Here is a 24,136-nt window from a genome sequence, read left to right as displayed (position 1 = left end):
CAGTATCATCTGTTTCCAACTCAGTGGAGAAGCACATGGAGGAGAGTGCAGTGTGAGCACTTCACCAAACTAGCCTGTTAAGCATGGGATTAGACTGGGGATGCCTGGCTTTACCAGCGGATGGGATTATGTTTTGTTTGGCCTGGCGAGGGGCCAGCATTCTTGACCCGTGGTGCCAACTCATTCAGCCAACATTGTCTCTAGTCTTTCAAATCCTGCAATGTACAGTTTCATTCAATCTTGCTGCACGCATGCACATGTGTGTTCAATAAAAAAGGCTAACTTCATGATTCCTCTCCCAATAAGGGAAGTCTTTCCAACGTTTTAGGGTTTATTGAAGTGAAAGTATGCAAAACTGGTTGTTACTGGTCCTATAAGTTACAGAAGGAAATAAATGGTGACATGTCACAGCAAACAGAATGAACTACAGCAGTAAAAAAAAGTGATAAATTCACAAAGTAAAATGGATTCAGAAAACATTTGAGCTGCGTAATTAGACTGTTAACAAAGCAGCCAATCATGCACCATGGTACTTTTGTCTGATAATAGTGTTATTATCATTTGAGAGCCATCATTTTTCACCTCACAGAGTGATCTGCCAGCAGTCACGTTCAAGTGCTTCTGAAACATTTTATCAAAGCCAGATGGTGATGTTTGGCTCATGGAGTCTGTTTGGACCAGGAACGTTCCAGCAATTGCTTAATGACTGCTGTTGTTTTGGATCTTTCTGCTGATCCTCCAGGTGTAACTAAACTCTACAAGCCTTCCACATTTTAGCATTTTACTCACAAAATTCAAGTTAAACTACCTGGATTCTGGATTTGTTGGACACAAAGCTTCACCTCAAGCACTGGCCAATGTATATTTTAAAAATATTTTGAATTACATGTTCTTACATTACAATTAGTAACTGATAAGACTTTTAAAAAAGTTGGTGTGTCGACAGATTTTAGCCAGTTCTGATTTGTACTTTCACCTACTAAATATCTAGTAATGCCGTCAAGACTTGCAGTCAGAATTGTATTAAACAAAATTAACCCAACTCTAAAGAACATTACCTTTGTGTTTATTCATGATTATTTGTCAAGTGGAATGTTTCACAAAATATCCACGAGTTTCTGCACCATATGTTTATAATAAATCGAAGCTTTTGGTTATTTAATTTATTTTTCAGAATGTTATGTCTTTTTCTAAGCGCCAAAGTTACACTGAAAACAGCTAAGCCGCTTTTCTGCAGAAACAACTTCCATCCCAAAGAGACCTGTCAGCACTTAGATATGGTGCATTCACAAATCATAAAAGCTAGGTTTCTGATCAGTTTCAGTGCATCTCTATTTTCCAGCAGATAGTCAGTTGCTTGCAGCCGCAGAGGTCCTGATTTAAAAATTAAACATCATAAAAAATATTGTGTAAATCTTCTACAATTGATTTCTAATCCAACATTCTGTGTGCTACTGTTGTTTTGACCTGTCAAATTTAATAATCACTTCAGGTCTTTGTGGCCTAACCTTTTCATAAAAATTCAAGATGAATTGTCAGGCCTCTTAATTGCCCTCATTAATTCAGTATTTGTGTGTGTGTGGTTTTTTTGTTTACCTTTATGGAGGCCAAACACCACAGTGAATCCTCTTGAAGACTAGTGGTGTTGTAAGCAGGTTCATTGGTTGCATTTGACCCAGAATATTTGGAACTTCATCCCTGCTATTATCTCATAGTACCTGTCAAGGTTGTGTAATTGCTGCTATTGATCGCTCACAACAATGATAGACTGTTGCTTTGTAGGCCACACCATCACAATCTGTAACGTTTGCTTTTAATTTTCAGCTTTACTCACTGGCACACACGTACACAAACCGTGTGCTTTGGAGCTGTGTTGTGCACTGGCATTTGTGTTTTGTATTTAGAATTGCCAGGAATCAGCAGCCCCTGTGGCATGACTGGCACTGCACTCAGAGACATGTGATGTATGTTTGACAGCCTGGACCTTGGCAGTTTACTCTTCTGCTGAGCTCTTGCGCTTTGATTTAGGTGCCCATTTTACTGAATTTGCCTCCATCCATCACAATAGCTTATTTGTTTACTGCAGTAAATAGCTGACAATGTATGTATCTTAGTTGGCCGAAGCCTGTAATAACTAAATGTATGACTGATCTCAGCTGCTTTGGAAGCAGAATTAGATGAATCAATCTCAGTTTGCTTTTTTTTCCTCAGAAGAAAACAGTTTTATATAATTAAGGACAAAAAAACTCAAAGTCAGCTGTTCAGTGTTGCCCTTTCAAAGAACAAAATGAATGATTATTAATTAAAAGGGTTATTAATTTGTTGAAATTAATGGATTTTGAAATATGCCACTGAAGCTTAAACAATTTTAAAATGCAAATACTAACTCTGGGCCTGAAAAGTTTTTCCTGTTTTTGCTTGAAATGTTTAACTTTGAAAAATAAATACTTATTCTCTGTGTAACATTTTTTTTTCACATTAATGTACAAAATACTTTGCTCAATTCTGTTTGGTTTTCAATGTAATTAAACTATAGCATAATTTATCATAATGTGTGCATTTTAAAGCAGTCCTTTTGAGATGTAATAGCAGATAAACACATCTTAAGATTGCAAAATTATGAGCCCCTTTATGAGCGCCATCATTGCTTTTATATCAAGATGACTTTATGTACTTTGCCCCTGTCATTTGATCAATTAAGACTCATTTCTTCTTTTTGTGTTTTGAAGCTCAGCTTAAAACATGGTCATGTTTCAGATCTGTGAAGTGCATAAACTTTTAATATTTTAAAAGATTTTGAGCTGGAGTTCATTCACTCTCACACAAATAGAGAGTGAATGCAGGATAAGTGGAAGATAACAAGGCTATTTTAACATTTTAAACTACATAAATTATTCTCTGGTGAATCACAACGTCATATTGAGCAATTTTATGCATTAAAAAGCAGTACCTACTCTTCAAAAACCTTTTAAAAAGTCATATGTTTTGCTGTGCTGAAAATGTAAGAGTGAGGTAGAGTACACACCGATGTGGTACAAAATTTTCGTACACTTACACTCATCATGGCAAGAATGTCATTTTGGTTATTCAGTTGTGCCATTTTTTAAGACTGAAATACCTTTAGTGAATATCAAAAACAAGACCTGTGTGCAGAAGTTTTCATTTATTCTTTCTCTACAGTACTGAATCAGAATTATACATAAAGATTTAATTGTTTTCACTTTCAGAAATCTTTTATTGAAAGAACCTTAAGACAATTAACCTAAACCATTTGCAAACATCATAGTTTTGACTCAATATTTGGAAATTAGTTAATTTTTTTTTTACAAAGCAAACTCTAGTAAAACAGGCCCTCAGAATGATGCTACCATCACCTTTGCTTGATGGTTGGTGCAAATTGAGTCACCAAGGAATGAAAAAGCCTTTTCCTTGTTCATGTTGATTGTTTGGTTTTTGATAAATAAAGCAGACTCACCCGAGCATTTTTTAAAACACTGAGTTCATTTGTCATTCATCATTTTGTGGATGACAGAAAATCTCCAAGGAAGAATAAAGCTTGTGCAATTGATCATTGTTTTCAAAGTTTATTAAATTTGTGTATCATTTAATCTTTCCAGACCACAAAATAGTTCAACCTCAATATTTCAAAGCTTAAAATGAAAGTGACATTGACAGCAATGTAAGCGCCTGGCTCTCAGCATGGTAGCATGTAGCTGTAGACGTGCAGATTAAAAGGCTGAATTATAAGCATGTCTGAAGTGACCATCAGCTTAATGTGCAATGGCAATTTAAAAAGGCCATTTAACCAGCTTAAGAAAATCACTTATTTTGCTTCTTTCCAAATAGGCAAAAATTGCTACAATTGTCCCATAGTGCCTGAATTGGCATCTGTAAATTTTAATTTGATAATAAATCTCCTCCATGGGGGGTGCAGGATGGAATTGGATTACAGTCTTGGATCTCATTAGAGCTATTTGACAAAGGTCCTTTTCATAACGCTGAGATGTCATCAGATGAAATCTGAATAAAATTAATTCGTTTTCATCGTGGGGCACTGGTCTGAAACCCTCCTTTTAATTACACTCTCTTTATTTCAGCTCCCATCTTTTCTCCCTCAGTGAAAAAAAACCCTATAATCTTCTTTACACACTTCACCACAGCTCTCAGGTTCTAGATATTTTACTTTAATATTGTTTGATAATTTGTACTTTTACTCCATATCATGATCAGTATTGTCTATGTTTACTTGCCTTTGGAGGAAACACAAGTCCATGTCAATTAATTAGCTTTTATCTTTTGTCATACTCTCAGGGTAATATACTGTGCTTCAGCAATGTGATTTATGCCACCCTACTTTCTTCTATCATTTGTTTTTCATGTAAAATGCTAAATGACACCGCTCCACTGATGGCTGTGTTTTCTCTGCATTTCAGGAATCCAGAATTAACTGCATCCGCATCGCTCGCAAAGGTAATTCAAAAACCAGTTTTTCTCTAAATTTGCAAATATTATCCTCTAATTCTTTTTACCTTTAAGCAAGCCAGTGTACCTTTCCTTTTATAAAAGCAAAAAGCCATGAACAAACCATGAAGATGCAGTGTACTTTATGTGTGTGCTACACCACTGTTTACCCTTTTCTTAAGTACAAAGGCTTGGATCCGGACATATTTTCTCTGATGGTTTCTTGTTGTTCAGCAGTGGGCCCCAGTGGAAAGGGCAACGAGCAGGGAGGGATTAGAGGTCAGGCTTTCATCCTGCCTGTTTGGGCCAGACAGTGGGATACACCACATCAAACCAGTCTCTTTGTTCTCTTCAGCAGCCCACCAGATAGCTTACATCTGAGAGCTCTGACCTCAGTGCATCCAAAAGGGTTCTCCAGATCAAAACTTCCAGATGGAGCTACCTTGGCCTATCAGTATAAGAAAGTGCTGCACCCTCCATCCCTCCTCCTTTGCACCTCCATGTTTTGATTCAAAGAGACATGAAAAGGGCAGAAAAATTGACTTTAAGTCCTGATGGCAGGAGAGTCTCTGTGCCACAGTACGCTGTCATATCATGGCGAATAAAAGTCATGTATTTATAGCTATCAGTGCTGCAACAGTAAGCGGAGCCTTGTAAGTCAATTGATTTAGAGGGCTGTCTCTTTTTTTTTTTTTTTTTGAGAAGGACTCCTTTTGTGGCTACATTACGAGAGATGAGGCTCTCCTCAAGCATAAAGCCAAAAGGCAAAGCTCAGCTCTCACTCCATCTGCCTCGTACTACTCAGTCGGGCATCAGCTAATTATAATTTCATACAGCAAAGAACTGAATGCTGTGCTGGCCTCGTGCCTTTTGACATGAGGTGCCGGAAAATAAGGGGAAAAAAAAACATTGGTGCAGCAATATATAAACATTTCTATGGAAAGACAGGAAACAGAAGAGAACATAACCTAAAAGCAAGATAAGTAATTCACTTTTAGGATATAGCTAATTTCCTGGGGTTGCAAGTAGGCATATACATTACATTTTAGTCTGAAGAAGTCTGAGTCAAGTCTTGCATCACTGAAAGCCAAGTATAAAATGACTAGACTAACCATTTCTTCATCAAAACCTTGACATTATTATTTGTCAAGAAAATAAAGGAGTACTTTTTGTTCCACTCTGCAATCACAGAGTGGATTTATTTCAGTCTGACTCATGAAATCCCAACAAAATATGGAGAATTTTGTGGTTTTATTGTGACAGAATGCGATTTAGTTGAATTATGGATGAGGCACCAAATACTGCTCTTAAAACATACTTGAAATTCATCAAATGCATTTCCAAATTTACTATTATTTCTATACCAAACATTTATTTCTCAGTTGAGTGATTGATCAGGATACATTTGACTGGATAAAGTTATTTGTGCTGTTGATCTGTTGTAAACAGTGATATTTTATTCTCTTTTTGGTAACTGAAACCATATCGTAACAAAATACCTTTTTGTAGATCAAAACTGAACTTTCTGATTGTTGTTATGATGCTTAAATCATGACAATTTCACTGTTCCTGTTTTTCAGCCACTTACCAGTAACTTAGCATGATATCCAGTGATGAATTGGATATCAATTTACAGTATTCATTTGGCTATATGGATGAAATAAACTACGCATAACATTAAAAATATATTAATATATATTGGCATTTTTGAATGTATTTACTATATACTTTGTATGTGAGAAGTGTTAGCTTTTCAGACTGGAAAGCCTTTCCCCTGCTCCACAGAAATGATTGGGATGCTCTGTCCTTTAGAAGTGTAGAACTAATGTTCTCAGAGCATATTGCAAATTTAGTAAAAAATATTGCCAGCATTACTTTCTAAATTAACCCAACATGCTCTAATCATGAAAGCTCAAGCTTATTTCCAGTTCTAAGGTGCTCCAGGAGTTTTTTTTATGGTTTTCAATAATTTCTCGACCATTAACATAGCCTCCGCATTATCAGGTCCTGAGCCATTATTATCAAGCAGCCCATCACCAGTAAAGTGGAGGCAAATGATTCTGGCTTGGATAACAGAGCTGGAGATTACATTTCAACTTCCAGGTGACAGTTTAATTAAGGATCCTCTGGCAGGCACAACACAACAATAGACTTCCATTTCTTTTCTAAGTGCCAATTTCCACCACGGGGCAGCAGGCAGGTGCTTGGATTCATACGGAAATCTATTTCATGCTCCTGTTTGGCTTAATGGAAATTTTGAAGCTAAATATGACAAAACAGCCTTATCTGCCCAAAACATTGTGGAACTGAAATTGATTTTCCTCAGCTCCTCATCTAAATCTTTAACTGGTGTATCCCTTTATCAGAGTTATATTAAATGCAAAGACAATAAACAGAGTCTGTTACTGCGAGGAGGTTTTGAATCGATCAGCTTTCTGACAGGCTGAATTATTTGTGTTTTGATTTACAGGAGCCGTGTTTTCCAAAAAAAAAAAAAAAAAGGAAAATCCTTTCCAAGACTGGTGCATATGAAAAACACTTGTTAAATAAATGCTTTATCAATAAATGGGACACAGACATATCCAGAGCAACATGGCAACACAAAAGCTATCCTAAAATGAGATCACTCCACTAAGCCAGACGCTCATCACTTATTAAAAAACCCTGACAAGTAATGAACTGATATTGTACTACTTTCATCTTTATTTGGGATGAGGGTTCAAAAGCACTGCCCTTGGCTGCTGATAGTTGGGCTAAAGGATGGCTGTATTTTCATTGTCCCTGCCCTAGATCTGATTTTTTTCCCCCCTCAGCACACTGTGAGATAGCACTCTATCCCCAGGCGTGCTCTGACTTTCTCCTGCTCTCCAGATAGTTTGAGCTGTTCCAATGGGATCAGGAGGGCTGGTTTCAGGGCTGTCAAAGCCTGGAGGACAGGCTGGCAGTAGGGAGGAGAAAAAAAAAAAACTAGATCAGTGGGCCCCTATAACAAGACAAAGGCAGCCCCTCTGCTCAGCTCCATTTACATAAGTATGAAGCTTTATGGCAGAGAAATGAATAACCTGCTATTATGATAATGACCTTTTCATTGGCTAACAGACACCAGGGCACCTTGAGATTATGCTGCAGGCCTGAGCAGATTATTTTGACTGGGAATGCTATATTTAATTCATTTTCTGCTTAAAAGTCACCTTTAAAGTTTCATTGTATGTTTCACACTTCAACCATAAGAATTGTTTAGACAGAGGTGTTTTGTTATTGTCATGTCAGGCCCAATGCAATCTTGAGAAAAACAGGACCAGCACGTAACCAGAGACATTTTTTTTTTCGGAGAGCAAACCAGACAAGATGATTTCTTTGCTGTTTTCAGAGTTATGCACCCAACTATGGTTATAGAAAGTTGAGTGGAAGGAAAAAGGGTGCTCTAGTAACAGTGGCCACTGCAGCCTAAAGAGAACTGTGCAGTAAAGCTCATTCAAAACACATTAGGTGGAATGCAGCTAGTCAGATGTAAACAGCATATGAATTACAACGGTCATATTCCTTGTGCTGAGCCAGAAGACATTAAATCAGAACCGTCTCAGATGGGCCAAGGAGAATGGCCTGCTGCTCAGTATCTTAAATTCATTCTTTTTGAAAAAAGTACATGTTTAATTCAATGTAGAAATCAACACCTCAGAGTCGCAAGGGACAGTGGGGAGCCACAGAATCCAATTTGCTTGAGGTCAGCAATCAGCAGTAGTTTTGATGTTGGCCCCCTGCGTTTTATACAGTGTAAAGTCAGTGCAGCTATGCAGTGCAGTCATTTTTAGAGCTCCTAATGCTTCCCCCTGCTGGAAAGCTTAATGGAGATTCTAATGTTATTTTGCAGTAGGTGTTTGTCCCTACCCACACTGCCAAAAGTACTGTTTCCTGGCTTTAAGACTACGCTATTACTGTTAATTGTTGGCCTTTAAATGGACCTAAAACTGAATAACGTTGTCTAGGCAAGCTGAAGCCCACTATTAAAGCAACCTGGACTTCCATAACACTTCAGCAGAGCCAGAGGCTGAGAAATTCCATGCCACACCGCATTAATGCAGTAAATTACATAAAAGGAGCCCAAGTCAAGTCCAAAGAGTGTGGATAATGTGAGAGGTACAAACATACCTCTCAGAAGGATGACGTTTCTATGTAAAAAGACCTTTTTTTATGAGAATATAAAAACTAACAAAATAACATTAATGTGAACTGATGAAAGATATTTATGTTTTTATAATATTTCAATTTATTAAGATGGAGTCTTATGGCTACACAGTTGGCAATACAATTCTTTCCTAGTGAGAGCAAATCACCTAATTAGCCAAATAAAAGAACATTTTCAACAATATCTTTTTATAGATATTGGATAGACAATACTGATTTAATTTTTGTATTTAGGGTTCTTTTTTTCCCACTGCTCAAAGTTGTCCTGATCAAAATAGAGCAAAAAAAGAAACTGAAAGACTAACTTTGGATACAAAATATAAAAGTGATAGTTGAATTTTTGTTCACAATTGTGTATCTCTGTAGAAATGCCAGATTTGTTGCATTGTCTATTATATTGAAGGCATTTGATTTCTTTGTCAGTTTTTTTCACAGGAAATGGTCCCTAAACCACAGAGACCAATTTGGATTGTTACAAAATATGCTTCCTATGTTTTTTTTCAACAAAAGATACATCTGTACATAAATGAGTGCTTCTTGTTGTTTCTTTGCTTTCATGTTCTTGCGTCCAGCCGCCTGTAAGGATCACCAGAGAGCTCTGGAGGTGTCTCAGCACTCTGAAGAGATGGGGCTGATCCTCGGCGTGTGCGCTGGAGGCCTGGTGATCTTGATCCTCCTGCTCGGCGCTGTTATTATCATCATTAAAAAAGGGTAAATGACTCCTCTATGACTTGCTCCATGCAAGACAAACATGCCTCATTTTGCTCAGTCATGTCGCATCTGCCGCATCCCTTCATTTTGTTGTTTAAAAGAGCTCAATGACTACCTTCTATGCACTTGCTGAACTTTGCTAAAGGTCACGCTTTCTAGGGAAGAGCAGGACCAGCAAGCATTGCCGTGTTGTTTTCCCATCCCAGAGGGAGCAAATAGCTCACATGCGCAGAGCCCATCTGAGTGTGAAGTATTTAATTAAAGGCGGATGCAATTCAATTAACCACTTAATTACGCACACCGAGCAGAGGCCTGACCCTTAAATGAGATGGCAATTGGGAGAGGAAAGGTGTCCCTTCTGAGATTATTAGCCAATGATCCCATGAGTAAATTATATCCACCTTTAGCTCTTCTACTTAGATAACTGCACCTTTAGATTTTTTTCTAAGTCCAAGTGCCTGACAGAAAAACATATATCAATAAGGAGCAGAACTAATCATAAGAGGAGTTGGAACTGCTTGTTCACTATTCAAAATGCTGATGCAGCATCTTTGCTAATATTGAAGAAAGCTGATAATTGAAGTCGCTGCTATTCTGGACACTGGCTCCTGAGCCTCTGTGGGTTTTGTCCCAGAGAATTGATTGCCAGATTTGCTGTGACAGGAAGCTACGCGGCCCAGTGTAGTGCAGCGGCCAGAAATCGAGTCGATTGAAAGTTTGTCCGCCTCGCCGTGTTTTTGATCTGCCAGCTGCTGCTTGAACCACTCGCATGTGTCATACGGCCACCTGCACAGCTGGACTCTTTATTTTCACTATAATCAATGCATTCTGCCCTCAGCTGGCATTGCTTTCATCTTACATATCTTCTTTCTCTTGATTTTCCTTCCCCACCAACCTCCCTTTGCTGCGCTCTTGCCAGAAGGGACCACTACTCTTATTATCCGTAAGTGTCTCCACCTCTCATTTAGTGATTCATCATTTACACGCTTGAGCTCCTGCTTGTCAGTCATCAGTTGAAAGGGAAATTCAACCCAGTATTTTTTTTTTTGTATTTAAAATACAGGGTTATGAATACCCCTGGGCATCTCTTTGTTTTGTCGCATTATAACAAAAATTGCAATGTATTTTTGTTGATTTTTTTTGGGGGGAAGAGGGGTAAAATGGAAGGAAAACCACTTTAAAAAGTTGTTTCACCTAATTTACCTAAGTTAAGAATTCAATGTGTAATTGAAATAGTTATAAATACAGCTGATCTGTGAACGCTTCAGATGGAGGACTAAGGTAGGACAAAGAGGACAAAGGCAACAGTGGAGAGATCAGTCAATCACTGAACAAATCTGGTCTTTATTAATGAGTGAAATAAAGACAGACTTTGTTACAAGACAGCCTGAGAAGCAGTTTGCCACAAAGTGTGAAGAACACCTGCAAGATCTTCTCATCAGATAAAAATAAAATGTAGCTTTTTGGCCCCGACTGGAACCTTTCAATAGGACAATTACCCTGAACATACAAGTGGGATACAATAAAATGGCTTAGAACAAAGAAAATTCAGCTGAAAATCTGTGACAAGACTTAAAGACTTCTTTTCAAAGTCACTCTCCAGACTATCTAACTGAGTCTGAGCTCTTTGGTAAAGAGGAATCAACAAAAAAACAGACATACCCCAAATTATTGTAGGTTTCACAGAGACTTGACTAAAGAGAGCTAAATACAAATACAAGCCATGTATCATTTTCCTTCCACTTTACATTGAGGCACCACTCTGTTTTGCTCTGTCACATAAATGACAAAAAAGGTACATTAAGGTTTGTGGTTTTAATGTGACCAAATGTAAAGTAGTCCATACTTTTCCATACTATTTAATTTATCGGTTATCCTGCTACTTTTTCAGCTTGTATCTTCATGCTGTAACTCCAAGGTCGTTTCTTACAAAATAAGTTTCCTTTGTTCTGTGTTTTGTCCTGTTGTTCATATCTGGTGTATTTTGTACAATAACTTTCCTCCCCACCTTCTTTTGTTATCAGGAAACCTGTAAACAAGACTCCTATTACGTACCGGCAGGAGAAGAGCCACATGAGCTCCTTGGAGCGCAGTTTCACAGACCAGAGCACCCTGCAGGAGGATGAAAGAATGGCTCTGTCCTTCATGGACGCACATACATGCGGAACGAGAAGTAAGATAGCTACACTTTGGTTCGCACATGCTGCCTTAAAACATTAAATACAGCGAAAGTTTTTAAATGCAGACTACCCTAGATCCAGTTTTTGTTGTTGAGACTGAGCTCTTTTTTTTTTCCAATTCACCCCAGAATATGAAGCAAACTGGAAGCCTTTCGTCTCACAAGGGAAAACATGCATAAATCATTTGAAGTTTTGGCTCTGTGATCCAATTCCTAAAATAAAATAAAAAAATAATAAAAATAATAAAAATTTGCTTCTTTGTTAAAAATAATTGTTTTTACTTAGTTTATTTTTTGAGTTGGTCAAAAAAAATTCACAACATATTTGGTGATTTTAGTTTTTGGGCTGCCAGGATTTTTAAGGTAATGATAAAAGGGATACTTTAGACCTCTCGCTAGTGAATCAGTCCGAATTAAGAGTAGGTAAATATTTTACAGGAACCCTCCTGTTCTGTGAATTTTAGATTCTTGCCAAAGCTGCCATTTTGCCTTTTTATTCCCTTTTTTTTAGGTGATGCTCGCAGTTCGGTGAACGAGGCCAGCAGCCTGCTAGGGGGCTCCCCGAGGCACCAGTGTGGACGTAAAGGCTCCCCCTACCACACGGGACAGCTCCATCCTGCAGTACGGGTGGCCGACCTCCTCCAGCACATCAACCAGATGAAGACTGCCGAGGGCTACGGCTTTAAACAGGAATATGAGGTGAAAGGGCCACTGTTACAGTCTGTTCTCCCACTGACATTATAAAACAACTTATACAGCTCTTTGTCTGAGACCCAGGAGGTATAGCAAGTCTTCCAGTCACAGGAAGGTTAGAGGTTAATGCCTTAAGTCTCTGGCCTGCATGCCAAATGTGCTTGTGATATACCGTATAGTGACTGCCAGACTCCCTCCAGTGTGTGTGACAGAAGAGGAACTGTAATGTACTGCTGCTGGTGCATTGCTCATGACTGTTATGGAAAATCTGAAATGCCACAGCACTTTAAAAACAACAGCAAAGCTGACAGGAGTGCTGTGAAATAAAACCAAAGATAAAAACACCAACCAGAGAGTAGCAGGTACACCAACACAGAAACATAAAATCTAAGATGTTGATAAAATAGAGGATGTATGTGTGTTTGCTTTTGTAGCCTGTCCAGTGTAACATCTGCTGGGGAACACTCCAGCTCCCTTGCAACCAGCCTAGAAGCAGTTACAGAAAATGGATGAAGCATGGATAGAAATTTCACAGTTTTAGGAGTCCATTTGCTACTTTTCTCTCTTAGTCCTAACATTTCTCAGGTTTAGTTTTTAGTGTGTCAGAGAAGCAGTGCCAGTGTCTGTATCTAAAATCATAGATGTGTTTTCTGATGTTTCAGTTTTATTGATATTACTTTTGTTATATCCAAACAAACAAGCAGTGCAAATTTACATAAACTGTTAGCTTAATTCTTTAAGCATGCTGATTTTACTTCCTTACTACTCTGCACATGTTTCCTGAGCTTTCTTGCCCAGCCCACTACACTCTCACCATGGCAGGTAAAATGCCATGGAAATTTTCTGAATTTCAATTCATTTCAAAGATTTCAAACAAAGAGTTCATACTTCAGAAATATGAGGCCATGATGTGCAGGTCTTTGGGCTGACACAGCATGAATAAACTACTAGTTCTTTTCTATGCTGCGCCCAGGATGCCAAAGTGCTATGACAACCATCACAAGTCTGTCACATGCACTGGGGAGCACAATGTGTTCATGAAGCACCATAGAAGATATCAGATGTTCTGGGTGATTTTAAAGTCCTGTTTTAGACACAAGAACTAGTTTACAAATCCAAAACCATAATACAGTAAACTGAACGAGATCGTAAAGAAGAAAAGCGGCTGACCTTACAGCTTTTCTGTCTTATGCAATAGGTGCAAAAACTGGACCTGACCATCTGAAATGATCGCATCTGGTGCAAAATGCATAAAATAATCAATTTTGGCACAAAGCCGTTTTCAAAAACCTTTTAGATCAATGACTCTAAGCTAAGCCTTGGAGTAGGATTAGTACAGTAAAGACCTCTACGCTTTCCTGTTGGGTAGCTGTGGCACCACTCATCTAGTGCTGTTTTAGCACTCCATGTTTAATTGACAAATCATTCCTAAACAAGATCTGCTCTCCTTTTAGATACAGTCTTGATGTATGTCAGTTGCTGTAGGTAGTTACACACCTTGTATATCATTGGAAAATGACCCATTTCCTTTGTCATCTCAGATTTCAAGCAACACCAGTTTTTCCTTGTTTTCTGAACAGTTTTCAGGTGCGTCTTTGATAACAGGAAACTATTGCATCCTGAACATTTCTTAGTTCAGCCCCAAGAAGCTTTCAGGAGATATGTTTGACTTTGATCCGGAATGCTGTTAGCTCTAAACGCGTAATCAAAGGGTTGTCTTTACCATTAAATACAGGTTCTCTATTTTGCGGTAGTGAACTAGTTCCAAGAATATTGCATGAGAAAGATGCAAAATTAAAAAAATAAAGATGATCTAGTGAAGATTTTATAGACGCAAGTACCGCTGGCTGAAGAGTAAACATTATCTGAAGCCACTGAAATTAATCACCAGAGCTAAAAAGGCATCTGAAGGACACCACTGCTGTTCAGATGAATAGATCATCCTCATTTAGACCAAAAGAAGACCTCTATTGTGATGGGAGGCCTGATGAGGTTAAACGTCTCTGCCTCCTCCTACTGAGTCGACTCTGTCTACTGCAGACAGATTGTTCTAAAGAGAGGCAGGGACAGTCTGGGAAGGTGAAGCATGATGAAAACTGTGGAAAAAAAATAAAAGGAAAAAAAACCTTTTTCAATCTTTTTTACCTCTAATGCATTAAGAGATGTCTTCCTTCCCAGCAGCAATGTTGGTATTTACCTCTCTTTGTAAGACGTGGTGCAATGGAAGTGCAATAGGGTCATTAAGGAATTTTTTCCAGAAGGAACACACAGTATTAATCTCACTGTTGTTCCCAAGCATAGCTCAACGGTGCTCATTTGATCTTTTAGGTGATAAGAATATAGAACATGTACTCTATTGGATTGACATTTGGGGGTCACTTGGTGGGACCTGCTGACATTTCTTTAAGCTCTTTGCAGTCTCAAGATGTTTTAATGTGAAAAATACTGCAATGGTGAGAAGTGGAAAGATGAATCATATTAGGGTTTATAAGTAGGTTCCTCGAAGTTCAGTAGTTTTCTTTATGATTAGTCCTTTACGATTTATAAGTTTTCTTTCTTATGAACTTACAAAGTTAAGTCTAAGACTGTTTTGATAATAATAATGACTAGCTTTAAGGAATAATTGCATGGGAGACTTATATCAATCACAGGAAAACTAATATGAATCACATTCTCCTCCCTGACCAAAGTAAACCATGTATAGAAACGTAATAGAAAGCTAAATTACATAATTTTCCTCTTAGCTTTTGATGTAAAAATGAACTTCTTTTCAGACACATTTGGAAATCACAAAAATATATCTTTGGATTTTTGCAAAAACTATCTTTACCTAGCAAAAATTATTTCCAAAATTACTATAAAAATGTGATTTGAGGGCATAAATGTGATTATTTGTGTATGAAATTAATACCAGCATCATCCACAGAGTTCTGATCAGCTTATATAGTGTACGCAGCTCTTGTATTGGAAATAAAACAGATGTTGAACAGTTCTCATGCATTCATTTGTGATGTGACACATTTATTATAGGGCTGGGATGTTTCTACAATAAGTTAGGTTTATTTAATAGAACAAACTATAGTAATGAAAATTACAAATCTTGGAATGGTGTCATTTTGTGACCTTTTCATGGCAGAAACAACATCTGTTACCCAAGTTTACTGCTTTTGAAAATCAAAAGCAGTTATCATCTAGCATCTAAATCAAAACTTAGAGTGCTAAACCTTCTGCCTGTTCGACCACTTTTTTTGTCATAAAACTTTTAAGATTTTTGAAAGACTTATTGCACCCGGTGCCCCGTTGGTATTTAAACCTTGATCGATCCATCAGTACATAAAAAAGTTTGTCATTGAACAAAGCTCATTCATCCCCTCACAGCAGCAATGGCGTCTAGCTGGATTACCCAGGCAGCACAATGGTGAACCCAGATCTCTGAAAACAATTGTGGCTGAGAGTTTAGCTTGCACCCCAGGGAGAAGTCCATCTCTGTCACCCACTGCCTGTGGCATTCATAGAGACAAGAAAACATATTTTGTCTCCAATACATGGTGTCCCCCTCTGGAACTCTGCTTGTAGACTCATTAAATGGTCCCTCATGGCCAAAACACACTCCACTCTAAAAATCAATACACACCTCTTTTGTATTTTTTACCCTCTCTGTGCTAAGAGTGTGTGTTTTGATGGATTGTGTCTCGCTATTATGAAGGAAAATGATGAGGACTATTATATTAGACTCACACTGCAGGCGTAGGTTTTTATTTCCCTGAGGAATACCTGCTTTCTGCAAAAACATTGATCAAGATTTTACTGTGGGCTAGTAAAGCGGATTGCATGTGTGACGACTGCTTTCATATTCCCACCGGAACCTCAGCTAAACAACAGCCGAGCAGAACCCCGAGTACCAATATAACGCTTTTGGTTTGGGTAACTGATTGATTCATTTAAAATCCAATTCACAGCATAGTTATATCAGTGACTTCTTGAAAACTGTGCTTATTTAATATAACAGCAAGAGCTCATGACACATTTATTTTTTATTACTACCTAAAATGTGACTTTTTTTGGGATCGAATCAGGAGTTGAAAAATTTCTCAACATGTTTCAATTAAAAGAAACCAGTCATTATCCAGAGCAGAGTCGGAATCATTTGTGTGATCACAACCATACTATATTTCTGATTTCTGCAGTAAAGTCATCTAATCAACTCCCCTCTGGTGTTCTTTTTCTGGCTTTTAAAGGCCTGTCATTCCTTTGCTGTTTTTCCACTATTTTCCACCCTCCTCTATTTCTCTGTCATCTCTTGGGAACTGAGCGTCGGAGAGGTGGGAAGAGAGAAAAAGAGGGCTTAGAGATGTTCTGTCAAAAATAAAAGCAAGCCAAGAGGAGAGAGGTGGACAAGGAAGGAAGCCATGAAGTAAAAGGGAGGGAACATAAATTTTGAGATTCAGAAAGAAACATCTGAAGAGGCAGGGCATGAAAGAGGAGGGAGAAAGTGAGGAGGAGGATGTAATCCCAGGTTGGATTTGGATGGTTCTTGGCTGTCTGTGAGGAGAACTGCATTGTAATCCCCTGCTCCCCATTCAGACTTGGGAAGAATTTGTAAAAAATGTCTCTATAGTCTCAGAAAACTACCGGGACTGGACCCATATGGATGGATATACAGTGCATCTGGAAAGTATTCACAGCTCTTCACTTTTTCCACATTTTCTTATGTTCCAGCCTCATTCCAAATTGTATTAAGTTGAACTTTTCCCTCAAAATTTCACACGCAAATACCCTATTAGGACAATGCAGGAAAATTTTTTCCTTGATAATAGAAAAATTTTTTCACAGCCTTTGCTTTAATACTTTGTTGATAAACCTTTGGTAACAGCCTGAAGTCTTTTTAAATATAATGCCATGATCTTTGCTTATCTATCACTAGGTAAGTTCATTCATTCTTTGCCATTCTTGTCAAGATCCATCAGATTGAATAGCGTCTCAGCCCCTCCAGGACTTTCACATAGTGAGCCATAGAGATGTTGGCCATGTGTTTTTGGGTTGTTGTTCTTCTGACAAATGAACTCTAGACAGGCTGCCATGTGTGTTGTGTTGAGGAGTGGCTTTTATCTGGCGATTCTACCATACACATTGGTGGATTGCTGCAGAGATTGCTGTCCTTCTAGAAGAATCTTCGTTCTCCATAGAGGAACGCTGAAGCATTTTTTTTTACAGAATGACCATCAGGTTATTGGTCACCTGTTGGTGACCAAGGTCCTTCTTTGCCAATTGTATTCAGCTTAAATCCGGCCAACTTTGAAAAATCCTGCTGATTTTCATTTACGGACGATGGAGGCTGCTGAGCTCATTGGGACCTTCAAAGCTGCAGAAATATTTTTGGATCCTTCCCAAGATTTGTGCCTCAAGCCAATCTTGTTTTCAAGGTCTGCAGACAATCCCTTTGATGTCATGTTTGATGTTTGACCTCTGACCTGCACTGTCAACTGTGGGACCTAAAATAAACAAGTGTGTCTCCTTAAATCAAATCCTCAATTTAAGTTGTCGCAACATCTCGGGGATGATGAGTGGGAACCTCTCAGTGCTTCATAACAAAGGCTGTGAACACTAGTGTATATGTGATTTTTTTTTATTTTTAATGAATTTTGAAAAAACTTTTTTCCACATTGTCATAATATTTGCATGTTGAATACCCCGAAGCTCTTTGAATACTTTCGGGATGCACTGAAAGTCTTCAATCATTTTTCATTCCCTTAAATTTTGCTTCTAACCAGTCAGGCTTTCTTTCAACCCTTGAAAGTGTCTTTAAACAATATTTTCTAATTTTATCAACTTTTTTCTTCAGAGATTGTCTGATTTTTGTCTCACTTTCTGTGCGGTACGTACTATTGTCTTAGAAGTGACAAAGCTTGTCTCTACGTAACACAAATCACCAAAGCATTCATACAACTCATTTCTAATAAGTTGTCTGATTTTTAGAGTTTTTAAATTTTTTTTTACATATATTTTTAAAAACTCAGCATCCAAACTTTGTGTGTGCAATTGGTCTATTTTGCACATCTTTGGTGTACTGGATAGTAAAATGAAAACTAATTATCTTTTCCTCTGATGATATTGCATCTGTTCCTTTTTCTTGACTTAATTGGGGTGTTTACATTTGTCTATTTATAAGCTTATTATCTAAACCATCTACAGATAACCCTTAGGTTACAGTAGAAGCAAAGCTGAAAAAAATTCTTCTCTCAGCAGTAAAATGCATAATAGTTTTTACATTTTATTTTTTAAAAATTTTCCCTACTGTAGGTAGGTTTATAAAGCCTGATATTTCTTCTTTGGGCTTTAATATTGTTAGATTCCCAATGTTTCCTCATTTCTTAAGGTGTTGACAGAAAATGAGACAAACAGGACTTAAAGTGTCTAAAGAAACACTTTGAAAACCCTTTAGAAATCTTGTTGGACTTTGATCAACATTCCTATTTAAAATATCCCAGGATATCCTTGTTCTCTAGAAGGAAAATCTGAAAAAATAATCAAAGTTTTAAAATATCTACATAGGTGTATGATTGATATTGGTAGAATAAAGCCTTTTTCTGAACCTGAGTCATCTGCTCTTTTTTTTAAACACCCACAGGAAGCAATCCACACCAGAACCTTTCCACTGGGTGTTGTGTTATGTCACCTGCAGCATGGATGGCTAATTAGGTGTCCATTGGATGTAACATGTCATTTTATTAAGGGAGCAAAAAGAGCAGAGAACATCTGCTGTGACTGTTTGAAAAATATGGAAAGTACCATCGCCACTTATGAAGCTAAAATTATCATTTAAATCCAATTTAACACTCCTGGCCCTTTTGACAAGTTTTTATGAATCCTTTATTTTGCATAAAACCAGTGTCCTAAAACTGTGGTTCTATTTACCAATATCTTTGTTACAAAAGTGTCTCTTGAAATTTTTCATTTTTTGTGAACTTTTAACCACAGCTTTAGTGTGTTTCATCAGGTTTGTGTGATACATTAAATAGAATATTATTTTGAGGTAGAACGGCCTTCGTTGTTCTTTGTTCTATGTTTTTCACTGATATTCTCTAACAAATCTTGACAGGTTTTGTCTTTATCTATGCAGAGCTTCTTTGATGGCTGGGACTGTACCAAAAAGAAGGACAAAACCAAAGGGAGGCATGACACCTTGCTGGGATGTAAGTGATTGCAAACATTTTAGTAGAAAAACAGAAATTGTTGCGACTTCTTTCTTTTTAAAATATCTCTGTTGCTCTGTATACCCAGACGATCGGCACAGAGTGAAGCTCCACCCTCTCCTGGGAGATCCAAACTCGGACTACATCAACGCTAACTACATTGATGTAAGTGTAATCCTGTTGTCCCGCTGTATGACATTCAGATTTATTCAGCCTCCACTCTCATATCCTGCAAAAATTGTGGTCCATCTCTCTCTCATAAGCCACCACTCTGCTGCCCCGCTTCCACCTTAGAGAGTCTATCCAATCCGACACCGGCCCCCACAGTGTTGAGCCAGATGCCATCATTGTCAGGTGCTGCTGCAGATCCCTGACCTTTGCCACCTCTGCTATCGTTTTTATTAAAACCAAGAGGAACCAATGCATTTAATTCCTGCAGAGGAGATGAGCCTCTCTGTAAAACCCCACAGTGTAAATCTCTCAAATTACATCGACGTCACTGATGTTTTTCAATCACTGTTTGAGGGAGTAAGAGATGATCCTTTTAACTGTCTTATGTGGAAAATCAGAGTAAAATACATGTCTTGCTAATGTTATTCGTGTGTGTTCTCATTCATAAAAAGTTTAAGGTACATCTTGGAGAACCCATCTGTCATTAATTGAACATTTCATCAGGAATGCAGAAAATAAAAGATATGCTGCTGCAAGTAGAACTCTGTAGTTTGTGAAATATTCATCATAATCCACAGTTGTTGCCATTTATTTCAGTTTTGTCCTTTGAAGCCAGGAAATCTGATGTGGTTTCTTTATCTCTCAAGATTTATTCTCAACGCTTCTCATGGGGAATTCTGCAAAGTAAATATGACACTCTTGAGGCAGGCCTCTGTTTACAGATGATACAAGGTTAGCAGATCCCATTTCTGTCAGGAGTGATTGTAACTGATATTTATTTGAAAAATGCCATTCATAAAAACAAAATGGCAGGCTTCACATCTGAATTTGATTATCTGATTTTTGGGGTCCTCCTTTTCAGCCCAGTTGTATCATCAAACTGCCTGACACTGGTTTTAACATGCATTTCCTCTTTGTTATTTGACTGTCCAGAAAGGTCAGCTCTGACGTGCTTCTGCAGTGGTTGTCACAATGAGAGGGTGCTAAAAACTTGGCTTCAGCTGTAGTTATTGTAAGGGTTTCCATTAGTGTTTAGGGAGCAGAGGTGCAGGCATTAGCAGAAAAACACCACTCTGCAGCCACTACAGTCTCAGCATCAGACATGGTACTCTCCGACTGCCCTGTCCCAGCTCTCTGAATTATCTCCTTAGCCAGAGAGGAACACCTTTTGATTATTTCAGTGAAGGTTAAATGGAAAAGTTCTTATTTCTTCTGAAAGACATTTGTGCTTTCTGAACCTAGTGGGGAATGTGCGAGCTCAATGTTTTCTTATTGTAAGGTTTGATTGTTTGCTTTAGGCACAGTTCAGGTGCAGGAATCTTTCCCTGCACCTGACAGCTTTCACTCTTGGTCCACTCTATTTCCAGTAGAATAGCATAGCATAGCATAGCAGTAGAATAGCATTTTTTTATTGTCATTGAACAGGATTCAATGAAATTTCTATTGCAACTCCCGTGCAAAAAGTCAAATTTATACAATATTAAATAAACAAACACACAATAGTAATAATAATATATACAACTAAAATTAACTATTATAGAGGTATGGTACCTTAGCAGATCTGATTGGTTAAATTTCCTGAGCATTGTATTTCAGTCATCTTTGTTAAAACATCTTGCTTACTAAGAATATGTTACCGTATTTATATTTTGAAGGGAGAAATAAACACAAACTCTACTAACCTGCTGTTAGTAGATTTAAAGAAAGTTGAAGTTCTGACTCTTGTGCACCCGACTTTTTGTATTAAACATCTGTCAATGTTACAGGTGCTTTCTGAGTTTGGAGGAATTTACTTGCTGTGAAAAAATCTGAAGTTATTGATTGTTGCTGCAAGACACTGGTTTCTAACCACGATCAGCCTACGTGATTAAAATTCATTTAAGCTCTATAATCGTGTCTACACAGCTTAGTACAGGGCTTCACAATATCTGGATTCATGCTATTAAAATATGATTACTAATTATTGTGGTGCAGATATTGATTATGAATAACCAGCAATTTCCTGTCTTTTTTGATCATAAATTCTGCACCACTGTTTCTGAGCTTCACCATGATGCCCACATCCATCGACGACACATGCAGAATTTACATGCACAGCAACAGATATGTGATATCCTACTAGATATTAAAGCAGTAGGTTAGAATTGCAATATTGCACTGATGCAATGATGATTTTAATTTGAAATATTGGATCATTCGAGTTTATAGTAAAAATACAAATGTTGCAGAGTAAAATGATGGTTAAATCATTGGTTGAAGTTTTTTAGCTGAAATGATTATTTATTTATTCTGTGGAGTTAGCTTCTCACGTTACCTAAGAAGTTTATTTCTTCCAACTTCTTTGTTGTTTTTTGTGTCACTTAAATGTTCAGTATCCTCCAACAGGTTTTAGACAAAGAAATGATGAACAAATAAATGAAAAAAAAAAAATGGTTTTCAAAAAATTCTATTATTTCAGAAAATTCCATCCAAGCCAATTTGTTTATGTGAGAAAATATAATTATTCCTGTCGTTAAGCATCAATTAGTGATTAATCAAATTTTGAGGTGAATTTGACCTCCACACTCAGGGAGGTTCCTATTTAAGAAATCAAGTTGTTAAAACCAGTAAAACAGCATAAAATAGATAAAAAAAGCAACATGGCATTCCCCAATCTAAAGCAATTTAATGAGAGAAAATTGGCAAAGCTAGACAACATCCACAAAAAAGAAAACATGGAACAGTAGCAAATTTTTCCAGTAACAGGCTTTCTAAAGTTTGTCCAAAACAATACAAATGTCGTTCTCATATTTAGCATCTTAAAGTTTCCCTAGATTTTATGTAAATATTTTGTAGACCAGCCGGACAAAAGGGGAACTTCTCAGAAGTTGTGCGTCTTCTTGCAGCCGGCATGAAACTAAGACAGCATTTCAGAAAAAGGGCTTATACCTTCAGTTGAATAGAGGTGGTGGTGTGTTTGCTACTTCAGAACTTTGACAACTTGCTTTGTCCAAAACTTTTGCTGACGAGAAATTATTCTCTTCTTCAGAAATCTTGAAGACAAACATCTGGCTATCCATGAAGAAGCCTAGTGAAAGAATACACTTAAATTTGATAGAAATGCAGCTTTCAGAGGGCAATTTAAATGACTCACTAAGGTCAGGTTGGTCAGAAAAGCTTCTCTACTTTAACAGATTAAAAGGTGTTTTTTGTAAATAACCATGTTGTCTTTGACCTATGTTTAGATGCATTCATAAACTGAAACATTTAAACATGCCAATGAAGCCAAAAGCATAGTAAATCTGCAAGGTGTGCATTTTCAGTACCTGTAAAGATCTGATAGTTGTCCATGTTTTAGGTGACGTGCTTCTGCAGTGGTTGTCAAAATGAGAGGGTGAGCTCAAATAATTATTCTTATTCAACCATTTTTCATCATTTCAGGAAATACTACTGCTATGTCTGAGCTTAGGGGTGATATCTAATTTTGACCCCAGTTTCTCTTTCTTTTAAAATGTCCAGTTTTAATCAGCTGCAGTGGGAAGCTCCTGAAAACGAACACATATGGAGAAAGGTTGTGTCATAGCAGTGTTGCATCCTGCTGCCTTCTAACAATAAGACCTGAAACTTGAACTTGAAAGGCATCATCAAGTGCTAAGTGTTGACAGTGGCATTGTTATTCCTTGTATTCAGTACTATGTTATTTATAGGTTCAAAAATCTTTGCAGCCCAAATTATTGACAGTCATACTGTGTGAAAATGTCATGACCGCCTAGATCTTACAGCATTGTTATCTTGATATTGTTCTTGTACAGCTTTTACCACATTATCTGTTTTTATGGTGAAGTTAAAGGAAAACTGCTCCATGCTTCGACAAGATGGATAAAACTCACTTCAGTACTTCCTCTGGGTACCTCATTAAAATGACCGTATGCCGAAAGAACAATTTGATTGCTATCTACCAGAAACCAGTTTACCTGCTCAGAATGAGACTAAATCAAGGTTTTATTCCATGTGCTTCCTTAATTAGCTGTTTTACTGACTGGTATTTTTTTCATTATTCACTTACTGATTGTAATTATGATATTTAGTTTAAATGTGTTGTTTCAGAATCGGTCTGATGGCATGGGACTGCATTTGGTTTTGTTGTTGATTTTTGATACTTGGTTTGTAAAGCTCTGATCTCCTCATAACATTTTTTTTTTAAATTTCACTCTGAGTCATATTTACCAACATTTAACATTTTCTCATTTCTGTCTCTATCGCCCATTTTTATTTATATTACGAGAAAAAAAATCACTAAATGCAATGATAACCCTGAAACTAAGACGAGGTATTAGTATTATTTAAAAAAAAACTAAACACACTAATCACAGTGATTGTTGCCCTCATCAGTATTTCCTTCAACTATTGGATTTCCAACAAGTTTTCAACATTTATAAATCCAGCATTTTCTATGCCAGAAGCCGATAGATCCAAAGGATAAACAAGAATAAATGTTTGTAATACATTAAGTCTTCCTGTTGTCCACTGAATGTGTCTCTTCCTGCTTACAAGTATACTTGTT

The 24,136-nt window shown here is 37.5% G+C and overlaps 1 protein-coding gene across 4 annotated transcripts in view; it reads left to right on the top strand.

Annotated features, from left to right (window-relative positions):
* ptprub (protein tyrosine phosphatase receptor type Ub) overlaps positions 1–24,136 on the top strand; it is a 212,781-nt gene that overhangs the window by 161,586 nt on the left and 27,059 nt on the right. For 2 of the 4 annotated variants that reach the window (XM_055042253.1, XM_055042252.1), the window contains exons 13-19: positions 4,434–4,470; positions 9,219–9,357; positions 10,277–10,300; positions 11,382–11,530; positions 12,048–12,235; positions 19,350–19,422; positions 19,511–19,587. In XM_055042253.1, coding sequence (XP_054898228.1) covers positions 4,434–4,470; positions 9,219–9,357; positions 10,277–10,300; positions 11,382–11,530; positions 12,048–12,235; positions 19,350–19,422; positions 19,511–19,587 — 687 coding nt within the window. The remainder of the gene's footprint in view (positions 1–4,433; positions 4,471–9,218; positions 9,358–10,276; positions 10,301–11,381; positions 11,531–12,047; positions 12,236–19,349; positions 19,423–19,510; positions 19,588–24,136) is intronic. The other 2 variants (XM_055042255.1, XM_055042254.1) reach the window with 1 other exon arrangement.

Source organism: Poeciliopsis prolifica, unplaced genomic scaffold, assembly GCF_027474105.1.
Source record: "Poeciliopsis prolifica strain line A6 unplaced genomic scaffold, Auburn_PproV2 SCAFFOLD017, whole genome shotgun sequence".
Classification (NCBI taxonomy): domain Eukaryota; kingdom Metazoa; phylum Chordata; class Actinopteri; order Cyprinodontiformes; family Poeciliidae; genus Poeciliopsis; species Poeciliopsis prolifica.
Note: the sequence above shows the minus strand (reverse complement) of the source record. Positions and strands in the feature narration are given on the sequence as shown.